The sequence below is a fragment of the Salminus brasiliensis genome, chromosome 1 (genome assembly GCF_030463535.1).
Source record: "Salminus brasiliensis chromosome 1, fSalBra1.hap2, whole genome shotgun sequence".
Lineage (NCBI taxonomy): Eukaryota > Metazoa > Chordata > Actinopteri > Characiformes > Bryconidae > Salminus > Salminus brasiliensis.
In genome coordinates this window covers 47,072,804-47,084,649 of record NC_132878.1, presented here as the reverse complement: position 1 = coordinate 47,084,649, position 11,846 = coordinate 47,072,804, and the positions used below count along the sequence as shown (strand labels likewise).

The window sequence follows — 11,846 nt, the reverse complement described above, 5'->3', positions numbered from 1 at the left end:
AATAAAAGGGATTGTTACTGAGCATTCCATGTATTAAATGTGGAATGTTTAAACATTAGACTGCCACTTTTTTAAACTTCAAAAAGGGTGCAAATTCATCTTACAGATTTGTAAAAACTATCACTTGACTAAGCTTGACTTTCAGCTCAAGTTGATCAGCTAGCAGGTAGTTTCCATCAGTCAGCAATGTGTAGTAGTTGAGGAGGGGTTGTACAGGAAGTTCTACGTACCGACCACATACGGTTCTTTCCCCCAAAGAGTGTGATGTCACTTGTTCCCCGGTGGACAGAGGTTATAGGTGTGTTTCGTGGAAAAGGTGCAGTCCCACTGGTGATGCAGACCATTATAAATTAGGCCTGCAATCGTAAGGTGATCATACTCTGCACAAGAAGTCAGAAGGTTTTATCTACTGATCGGGAACCCTGCTGAAGACTCAGACATGAAACCATACTGCATTGCAACCATCGGCCTTCTCCTCTTCGCCTTCTGCACATTGACCCTCAGTCAAAGTAAGCTGCATTTATATATACATTTACATTTAAGGCATTTAGCTGACGCTTATCCAGAGTGACTTACAAAAGCGCTTCACTATTTACCCAAGAATAACCTCAGCTAGTTTGAAAATATGATTTCTTAAACATGATTTCTTAAGCTATCAGAGACAAAAATGCATCAGCACTTGTGTTTGTTGACTAGTTAGATTAGATCTGAACTGCATTTAAAACTGTACATTACAATGTTGACTGAAACTTTATTTTTTCAGACAGTCATGGGCCAGAGAAGTGCTGCTTCAGCTATATAAATGCAAAAATTCCTGTGGCAATTGTTGAGCGTTATGAAACAACCAGCCCTGCATGCAAAATGCCAGCTGTCATGTGAGCAGTTTTCCATCTTATCATGTTGGCCTGAAAAATAAATACCTTGTATGTTTGTTTTAATAATGAAATGTTTACTTTTATTATTTTTACAGATTCCACACAGAGAGACAATTGGAAAGATGTGCTAATCCATCTGAAAAATGGGTCCAAAGGCTGATGGGCATTGTGAAAAATCGCATGCTGAATGTCAGCCCCATGCCGACCGCTTCTAGAGACAGTAATTAAGCTTCCAGCTAAAAATCCAATAAGCTATGAGCATGGTGTTCTTCCCTCTTTGTGAAAAATTTTCTGTGCACTAGCTTGTTTTTCCAAATAATCCATAAGCTTTTAAATATCGCATTATATCATGATTCCGTAAAATCTTTGTTTGATTACATATTTTAATATTATCATATATATTTTACACTGTATTTACATTTGGAACAAATAAAGTTTTCTAATTACTATTTTTAGAAATTATTTTGTGGAAATATTTATGTGCTGTTTTATTTTTGACAATCATTACGTTCTTTGGCCTGGAGATACTGGTTACTGCCAATAGGTGGCAGCATTTCCCTTTCCAATTGCCAGGCGTGTGTGAGCCCACTCCTACTGTTTTGTTGAATCCAAATAAACAGTAGTGTTATTTAACTACTCAAAGTCTTTATTATTTACTTGTACTGCTAGAACATATGAACCTGCATGTAAATCTACATGTAGATCTCACTTAATGGTTAGACGACGGATTATCTTTGTCCAAATTGCACTATATAATCACACACTACCGATTATCTTTGTCCAAATCCGATCTATCCAAATAAACTATCTTTGAGACTCAGTTAATACTTACTAGCATTAAGGTTGGAATGACGATCAGCTGAACAGAGGAGATTAACTGAACATAACTTTTTAAAGTATCTATAAAGCATGTTAAGTTTAAATGTAAATATAGTTTCACCACATGATGTATGCTCAATATACATTTATCACAATTTTAAGTAATTGAATGATCCTGGGGTGGCAAGATAGTACAGCAGGTAGTTTGTGCGCTGCACAGCTCCAGGGGCCTGGGGTTGTGGGTTCAATCTTTTCTTTGGAGTGTGTATGTTCTCTCCAGGTCCTCTCCTCTCCCAAAAATGTATGGTAGGTAAATTGGCTATGCTAAATCAGATGCTTGAATTTTCAAATGAGTGTTTAATATATATTTGAGTTAGTGCTTTTATCTCTACGCAGATAATTGTATCAACATTAAAAAATAGAAATATCCATAATCAGCAATATATGTAGAGGATTCTAAAATAACCCAGAAAGCTGTATAAACTCACAAATTAAGTAATAATAAATGAATACAGAACACATCATGTCAAAGTAGCAGAAGTGGCATTCTATTTAGATAAATTCATACTTAAAACAGTTATTTAGCAATGAAGAACAGGTAGCGCATATATCTTCATCTTGTAGTTTTAAATACACTAAAGCAAAGATATTGCAGCCCCTAGAAAGCAACATATATAGCTTGGGTTTATATTTTCTCTGTGTGTTGGTTCATTATTGCACTAAAGCTCTATGCTTTATGCAATGAAACATTATGCTCAATAGAAATGATAAAGGGAAAAAAGACAGGAAACAGCACATTACAGATAAGAACCAATGGAATGCCTCAGTCTGAGGCAGTGTAAAATGTATGTGCAGTAATGTTGAAAAATGTTTAATGAATGAAAGAAGATGTTAAGACAGAACCACCTGGTTCTAAGAGGAGAATGTTCATTATGCTCCTGCCACATTTTTCTCCTTTCACTAGGTTGGCCCTTTATTCTCTGAAAACGCCCTTCTAGAACACTGTGCAAGAAATGTGTTGCTGTGCACATCTCTGGAGACACAAAGGAAATGTGTGGGTTGATTATTCCTGTGCCTTCTCATAATTGCCAACCTCATACGAGACAATGGTGCTGTCCAGTCCCGCCTGCTTTAGCTTCCTTGTAAAGCCGTCCAATTACTCAGGCTTTTTCTCTGGCTTATTAAGACAGATGTTAGCAGGAGGGCCTTAAATATTATGAGGTCTTAATAGCACCTAATTAAATTTAGTCCTGCTTGGTAAATGTCAAAGCCAGAACAAATGAATTTTTCAATAAGCATTCCATCATATCTCAGGAGGATCTGGTGCGAATCACTGCTGGGCTGTTTAGAAATATTAAAGTGCAAATTTACTTTCCATAAAACCAATCTTTTATCAAAGGAATTGTTTTGCAGTGACTTTAATATTGAGTTCTGTTTAAAGACTTCCAGAGTGGGCTGCCATTTAATCCAACTGTTTTTTGAAGGCAGTAAGAGTGTGTAATTGCTGCAAACAAAAAAATTTCTTAAGTAAGAAAATATATATTTTTTAATATATTAAAATATAATTCTAAACAATTTTATTAGAACTGAATAATTTGATTGATTTGTCAAACCATGACTGAGTGGCTCACGGTTTGTAAATTTGTAAATTTACTTAGCCTGCTTACACACTAATAAATCTTGCATTAGGATAAAGGTTTCTATATTTGATCACTCCACCTTTCCAATGAAAGAGCTGCAGTCTGGTAATGTACATTGGCATTAAGAACATTAACATTAAAAACACACAAGAGATAAAGGACCAGATCCATGCACCCATCCTGTAGTAGATCCATAAGAGACTGGTCTTGAAGGGCCCATATATTGTCAAGCCATTTATTTAAAAAAATATATAATAATAAAAATCTAGATTTTTCTGGGTTTAGCAAACCTCCCTTTTGGAAAAATAATCAGTTGAATTGTTCCGTTAGTTTTAATAGCTGCCATTCTAAACATCATTTGCCTAAACACTGACTCAAGCAAAATATCAGTTCTGGTGCTTCTGAACTTCAGTGCTGCTTTACAGATCAGTTGACCACAAAAAACATACAGACTAGAAAAGTGGGTTGGACTTAAACTGGTTCAAAGCCTTGCAATGACCGTTTTAACTATTTAATGTGTCACAACATACTTAAATAACCCCATAGACTGAGAACTCTTCTTTTGTTGTTTACTTTTGTGTTCCGTAATGTCAGGCCTAAGGATTAAGGCTACTGCTCATATTGTATAAAATAACAAAAAAACAATGAGGTCAAGAAGTGAACACATACAATGCCTATACACAGCATGTTTTCCTTTTTGCTGCAGAGTTATGTCATGACTGAATAAATTCTTCACTCTCATTCCATCTTCCACTCCACCACTTCGGTGCCAGGACAGAATAAAGCCTGGACGCTTGTCTTCCACGGATTTTCAGGGATGGCGGGTCGAGCCGAGCCGTACTTGAAGCTCGAAGGGCTCTAGGTGCGGATCGGCTTTTAACCATTGCCATCAAGTATGGATGGGTTACAAGTTACTTTTGCAACATGATCTGAGAACGATAGCTGATCATCCATGACTTCACCAAGGCTTCGAGCTTCTGTAGAAGGAGTGACCAGTGAGTTCTCAAAGGTGATGGCAAGATCGTTTTTTTTGGTCCAGCAGTTCCCGGGATGTACAGCAGCTCCGTCTTGCTGGGGTTAAGTTTGAGGTGGTGAGCCGCCATCCAAGAAGAGACGTCGGCGAGGCATGCTGAGATACGGGCAGAAACCTGTGTGTCAGACGGTGGGAAAGAGAGCATGAGTTGAGTGTCATCAGCGTAACAGTGGTAAGAGAATCCATGAGAGGATATTACTTTACCAAGAGAGCTAGTGTAGAGTGAGAAAATAAATAATTTTTCATTATCTTCATAACTTTAGTTTAAGTACTTAAAGAACACTAAACAATTGCCAGTTCTAGTGTTACATTTTAGATAATAAAAAAAGAGCAGTTGAGGCACCACCACCCTTTCAAAAGTATTTAGTCAGCAACTGATTGTGCAAGTTCTCCTACTTAGAAAGATGAGAGAGGTCTGTAATTTTCATCATAGGTACACTTCAACTATGAGAGACAAAATGAGAAAAAAAATCCAGGAAATCACATTGTAGGATTTTTAAAGACTTTATTTGTAAATTATGGTGGAAAATAAGTATTTGGTCAATAACAAAAGTTCAACTCAATACTTTGTAACATAACCTTTGTTGGCAATGACAGAGGTCAAAAGTTTCCTGTAAGTCTTCACCAGGTTTGCACACACTGTAGCTGGTATTTTGGCCCATTCCTCATGCAGATCTCCTCTAGAACAGTGATGTTTTGGGGCTGTCGCTGGGCAACACAGACTTTCAACTCCCTCCACACATTTTCTATGGGGTTGAGGTCTGGAGACTGGCTAGGCCACTCCAGGACCTTGAAATGCTTTTTACAGAACCACTCCTTTGTTGCCCGATGTGGTCTGGGATCATTGTCATGCTGGAAGACGCAGCCACGTTCCATCTTCAATGCTCTCACTGATGGAAGGAGGTTTTTGCTTAAAATCTCACGATACATGGCCCTGTTCATTCTTCCCTTAACATGGATCAATCGTTCTGCCCCAAATCAGCCCCAAATCATGATGTTTCCACCCCTATGCTTCACAGTAGTTATTGTGTTCTTGGGATGCAACTCCGCATTCTTCTTCCTCCAAACACGACGAGTTGAGTTTTTACCACAAGTTCTATTTTGGTTTCATCTGACCACATCCATATGCTCTCTGGCAAACTTCAGATGGGCCTGGACATGTACTGGCTTAAGCAGGGGGACACGTCTGGCACTGCAGGATTTGAGTCCCTCTCGGCCTAGTGTGTTACTGATGGTAGTCTTTGTTACTTTGGTCCCAGCTGTCTGCAGGTCATTCATCAGGTCCCTCCGTGTAGGTCTGGGATTTTTGTTCACCGTTTTCATGATCATTTTGACCCCACAGGGTGAGATCCTGCATGGTGCCCCAGATCGAGGGAGAATATCAAAGGTCTTGTATGTCTTCCATTTTCTTACAATTGCTCCCACAGTTGATTTATTCACACCAACATGCTTGCCTGTTGTAGATTCCCTCTTCCCAGCCTGGTGCAGGTCTACAATTTTCTTCCTGGTGTCCTTCGACAGCTCTTTGGTCTTTGCCATGGTTAAGTTTGGAGTCTGACTGTTTGAGGTTGTGGACAGGTGTCTTTTATACAGAAAACGAGGTCAAACAGGTGCCATTAATACAGGTAACGAGTGGAGGAAAGAACAGCTTCCTAAAAGTCTGTGAAATCCAGCTTGTTTGTGAGTGACCAAATACTTATTTTCCACCATAATTTACAAATAAATTCTTTAAAAATCATACAATGTGATTTCCTGGATTTCTTTTCTCATTTTGTCTCTCATAGTTGAAGTGTACATATGATGAAAATCACAGACCTCTCTCATCTTTCTAAGTAGGAGAACATGCACAATCAGTGGCTGACTAAATATTTTTTTGCCCCACTGTATATATATGCTGTATAGATATACACTGATGCTGCCACCACCATACTTCTTGCAAATACATCAAATAAACACACCTTTCTTTTCTTCTCCTCTTTTTCTCTCAAAGAAGGAGGAAGTCCTTTAAGCACATGGCTGGAGGTGTCCATCTGTAGGCCATTTTAAAGATGATCTAATAGTAAATTGCACCTGATTAAAGTTCAAGTGTTCAAGAGTATGAGTGGGGCAATATGGTAAAAATATTGTATCACAACATGTAAAAATATTTTTATAATAAAACATATTTTCAACATCAATATTTTCAGACACATGCAAAGTAATACTGTGCCCCAGCTGCTCTCTTATTTATCCAAAATACTATGTTTGGCATAGATTCAATAAAGAATATTTATGAAAATTCTTTATAAAAAAACATGAATATATAAATACATTTCTAAATTAAAAAAAACAAATTGCGAAAAATAACAAATGCAAAACTGCATAACCAGTCATATTTGTGTAAAATCCTTTAATTCTACTATTTTCCTTCAGTTCACATGATTCTTTCACTTTTATTTACTTTGGTACCTCTCAGCTTGTCCAGACATGCATGTGTATAGCAAGCCTTTTAAGTGTGGCTCAAAGTGCTGCTTTAATGCGCTAATGCTGGTTTAACTGACAATGCATATTGCTTTAATTAAAATCTGAGGTTTAGTTCTTTATTAAGAAAATCCAGTATTACTGAACATTGTTCCTCATGGAACTTTCAAGGAACATATTTCATATTCTTGAACATAATCTTGAATCAGAAAAGTATAGGTGGCATTCTACAGGTAAAGGAGGTAAAGATATTTTGTGTGCAAGGACATAAGCATAACTTAATTCAACAGATTTTTAAAAAAGGTATCCTCTTTTATTAAGCAATAATTCTATAAAATTACACCCTCCAGCCTATCTGAGCCTTTACTGAGCAGCAGCAGTTGCTTTTCGACCATCACACTTTCACTAATTTGATGACTTTCAATGTCTGTCATCTCTGTGTTTTGTACAGTGTCCCACCTCCATTTTCAGACAGACTAATCTCTACATCTCCTTCTGCTTAGCTGACTTTCTCATATCAGCCTCTCAGAGAGCCTTCAGATCCTTTTCCCAGTTATGGCAGTAAAATTGTTAGCCATTCCCTGCGCTTCACCATTAATGTCTTCAATTACATTCACTCCAGGCCTTTTTGTTACAGTAGCTGTTGGGTACATTGGCTATTTTATTGGGTAAGGACACAAGCAGCCTAATTTGAATATTGATATATGTTCTACATCCTGTATCTGCAGGTCATAAAAAGATTATAAAGGACCAAACGAATACAAACCTAACGCCATCAGCAATCTCCAACAACCAAATTATATGAAATAATGTTTTGAGCTTTGGATTAAATAAAGGAAAATCTTAAAAAGAGACTGTGGACTGGAGCTGTGACTGAGTCTGCTCAATCTTTACTTTGCTAGAACATATATGGTAATGCTAGCCATTTCGTTGTTTTAACTTTACCAACCAGCTTAAAATTGTGTGCCAACAATTTATAAAATGTTTTAGAAATCTCATATAATTTAAGGAATTCGCCATCTACAATTCACAAGTATTTCAAGGCCACTGAAATACCTTGTATCTGTATAACATTAAATAACAGATGAGGTTTGACCTCCTTCACCACTATTTTTGACACATTTCCAGTCTGTCTTCAGTCCACTAGAAATTAGATAATGAGTAATTAGATGAGTAATGATTACAGTGTAAGTTAATAAAAGTTAATTGTTTAGTTTATATCTCAGTTTATTAGTTTGCAATTGATAATTGCGTGGAGTGTTTACAGCTTTTTTTTACATTTTTATTTCACAATTGGCATCATAGCCTCACCAGTGTGTACATGGTGCTTGTTCTGTAAATGATCATAGGTTTGGCGATTCACGTTTCTTTGAAAATGAGAGCAACAATTAAACAAGTGTTCCTGTTTCCCCTGGAATGTGAATGTTGGTTTATGAATAAAAATACCTATACAGTACTTTAGTTTTTCTAAAATATAATATTATTTCACAATTATAAGATGCATTAGAAAAATAATTATGAGAGGCTTACAATAATTTTGACTTTCTAAATGGGTTTTTGAAAGATTATGTGGTGGCAAAACAGGCCTCTTCCTCTTTATTAGCAATGTTGTTCTTGGGGTTATACATTATCATGTTTTGCCCTTTACTATCCATATTGAACCTATAACACAAAGAAAAAGACTTTACTTAACTTTTTTACTTGTTTTACTAAACAATGTTGCTCCATTCTTTGCCCTCTGCCACTCTTGCGACAGTTAATACAGTGTGATTATTCTGTTTTAAAAAAATAAATAAAACGCTTAACGCGTTTATATGTATAACTGGGTTTAACAAATGTGCGTGTTGATTCAAGACCACCAATCTATGATTTTGCTGGCCATTAAAGATAATGAGTGATCCTTTCATAAGAGATGTTCACACACCATCTGTTTTATTTTAGTCTCCAACCCACACACTCAACACATTAGTCCACTAGGTATATGCTTTTCACAATTCTGCTCAATACCTTTTAAACCACATTTGACATAGCCTGATGCAATCCATAAATTATACATTAGGGCTGTTACAATATAGGGATCAAACTCATTAAACCCAGTATTAATGCGACTGGGTTTTTTATAAGAGGTTTTGCAATTTGAAATGCTTATTGGCTCCACCTAGCCTCAATACAGTTAAAGACTGCAGTCCATCTGTTGTTGTGCCCAGTTTGTGTTAGTCATTCTCAAACCCTTCATCAGTGGTCAGTTTCATTCCCTTGGATGTATATTTTTGGTGCCACCCTGCTCAGTGATACTGACATGAATAAAAATACCAGCATCACCCCTGTGCCTGATTTGCTTGTATCTGTGCTGTGCCGAAAATAGCGATCCAGTGGTCAAAAACTGACCAATAATTAATGTCGGTAAACATTGTGCTTGGCTACATTGCACAAAAAAGTAGTGTATTTAGTGGCTATAGAAGTGGCCAGTGAGCAAATATAAATAAATACATACATACATACATACATACTATTAAAGTGGATGGTGTTTTGCATTTAAGTGGGTACACAATGATCCTTCTGATTGCTACCACTGGTATGTACTGTATATGGATACTCCTTTCAAAGACTGCCAGCAAGAAAGCTGTGATGTACCAGATGAGACATGAAAGCAAACAAGCCAGAAATGTCCAGGTCTCATGCCAAATACCTCCTGCTATTAAAAACAAAGGACAATGCAGCTCCCAATGTGAGTCATTTCGACTTGGCATAATAACAAAATAGCCATTAGGTTTAATAATGTGTCAGTCTAATAGCACAGTAATGTGCAAGTTTAATGTTTAAAATATGAGATGGTGGAGAAAGAGCACTGTCCATGAAGCCGAAATCTGAAGAGATATGAAGGATCTCCGACTTACTTTCAAGGCAGCTTATCTTTAAAAAGAAAAAGCTTCAGACACTATCTTCTAGCATCTAATCCCAGTCTTGCTGAAAGAGACATACTGAGGATTTCCTGTAGTGTTAACAATTCAACATTAGATGTTTTATCATAGTGTATAAGATTTATATATATTGCATATGATCATAAAATGCATCAATGGCAAAACAGTCTACGCCTTTCCTCACATTCTTCTTCTGGTGGTGTCAGAAATGTAATATTTAAGATTTGCTGGAATCTGCCCAAGTTGACCTTAATATGAATAAAAGAATATTTGTGTGAACCACCAGCCATTTTATTTTGAATGTTACTTGTAAACATGTGAAGCAGCAGCCGTGCTGTTCAACCTGGTGTTGTAACCATATTGATGTGTAACATTTTACATTTGCCTATACTCGGGTTGCACAGGTTCTGGTTCTATAAAACAGACGTTTAACCTGTCCACCAATAATATCCTTGGTTGCTAGGAGATCTGATGTGATAAAGACTGACTTTATCTTTTGGTAGGGGTCAGGTTTATGAATATTTACTGAGCAGAGATTTTTGCAAACCCCTGACTAGTCTCTATTGTTTCCTAGATTTTGAGTTATACTTGATCACTTCATGTGACTAGTATCTGAATTGCATCCTGATAAGAGTTAAGCCAGATGTATTTAAACACGGTAGTCAAATATGTCTCTGGTTAGTCAGTCAAATTGAAACAGGCTGAAATTGAAAACAACTGCTGTGTGAGATGGAATATGCAATTTTGTTGCATATTCCATTGCACACTTGTTGAATTGTTTTGGAGATACAGATGCATTTACACTTGCATTTCTATTTGTCTGTAAGATTTGAGTACTATTTTTTTTCTTATGCTATCTTGCATATATTTTTAAAATTATGTTTTAGAACAATGTTGTATCTCAAAACTATCATAAGACAAACATATGAAGCATCAGGGTATATATATTTGTAATATTTGTTTTGTGTAATTGCTCTTCTTAAAGATGCTTTAAGAAACATTCAACACTTTGGATGTCTGTTTTTTCATCACTACCACAGAGAGATGAGTTGGAGTGGCAGAACTCCTCATCCAACATCAGTACCTGACTTTACTGATGCTCTTGTTGTGGCTAAATGCAATCAAATACTTACAGATATGTCTCAACATTTAAAATAACAATTGGGGAAACCTTGATTTTAGAAGAAATGTTGGACATATAGTGTTGTGTTACATTATACTCTGATGAGTGGTATGTAATTGTGTTATGGCTGGGCGTGGTGGTTGTATCCTCTACTAATTTATGAGGTTACATCTCTGTTATGAGTTCCAGTTAGTGTGTGTGTTTATTTTTGTGGGGGAGGAAGACTGTAGAAAGTAAGCTTCAGCTGTCTGAAAGGGAAGGAGAGTTTGCTAAACTATCTGCTTAGTCACATTAAAAGTCTTAGTCCAAATCCAAATCCAAGTCAAACAGTAACACATCAAATCACTGTCTTCTGTTGAGTCACTCTCATGGAGGAAAAATGCAAATCATTAAAAGCACACCTGTGGTTGAGAGTAGAGGCTTAGCACTAATAGCCTGTCATATGACTTAATTATTATAGTTACATAAAATTGCATCACAAACACATGCAACATACAAGATAAGGCAAACAAAACAGTATTTACGTGGGCTGAATGCCTTTAAAAATCATTGTATCTGTCCAAATCTGTCATTTCCTTCCTTTATTCATTTAAACCAGTCTGTAAAATAGCCAGCAGGCATATTTAGTAACTTCTGGAATGGAATTAAACAGTTGAACAACTGTGATGCCTCATGTCACATTAGTCACGTCAGGTAAGTATTCCTAATGTGCAGCCTTTCCCCACCTGTATTCCCCCAAGCTAAAGGAATGGGTCCCGGAGCAAACTCAAATTAAAGGAGGCAAGAAATGCAGCTGACTATGGATCAACCCCAGTTCGATAGATCGGTCATCAACCACATAAAGTTAATAGTTGGGTTGCAGTGCAGAACCCCTCATTATGAATATAAATGCATTTGAAAGTTCAGTGCTGTAAAAACCTTATTGTCATCCTTCAAAACATGGTCTCCACCTCTGTGCGGACACTGACACTGTAA

General features: G+C 36.8%; 1 protein-coding gene across 1 annotated transcript; it reads left to right on the top strand.

Annotated features, from left to right (window-relative positions):
• Window positions 1–314: 314 nt before the first annotated feature.
• Window positions 315–1,508, top strand: LOC140575747 (C-C motif chemokine 4-like). The gene is made up of 3 exons (XM_072695956.1): window positions 315–509; window positions 764–875; window positions 971–1,508. Exons 1-3 carry the CDS (start codon window positions 440–442, stop codon window positions 1,101–1,103), a joined length of 315 nt encoding a protein of 104 aa, XP_072552057.1. The 5' UTR covers window positions 315–439; the 3' UTR covers window positions 1,104–1,508.
• The last annotated feature ends 10,338 nt before the right edge of the window (window positions 1,509–11,846 follow it).

Bases quoted from the DNA above. Each gene is read 5' to 3' on its own strand.
- LOC140575747 (XM_072695956.1), top strand. From the start codon at position 440: ATGAAACCATACTGCATTGCAACCATCGGCCTTCTCCTCTTCGCCTTC. The intron at 510-763 runs GTAAGCTGCATT...TTATTTTTTCAG, and splicing joins CACATTGACCCTCAGTCAAA to ACAGTCATGGGCCAGAGAAG. The intron at 876-970 runs GTGAGCAGTTTT...TTATTTTTACAG, and splicing joins TGCAAAATGCCAGCTGTCAT to ATTCCACACAGAGAGACAAT.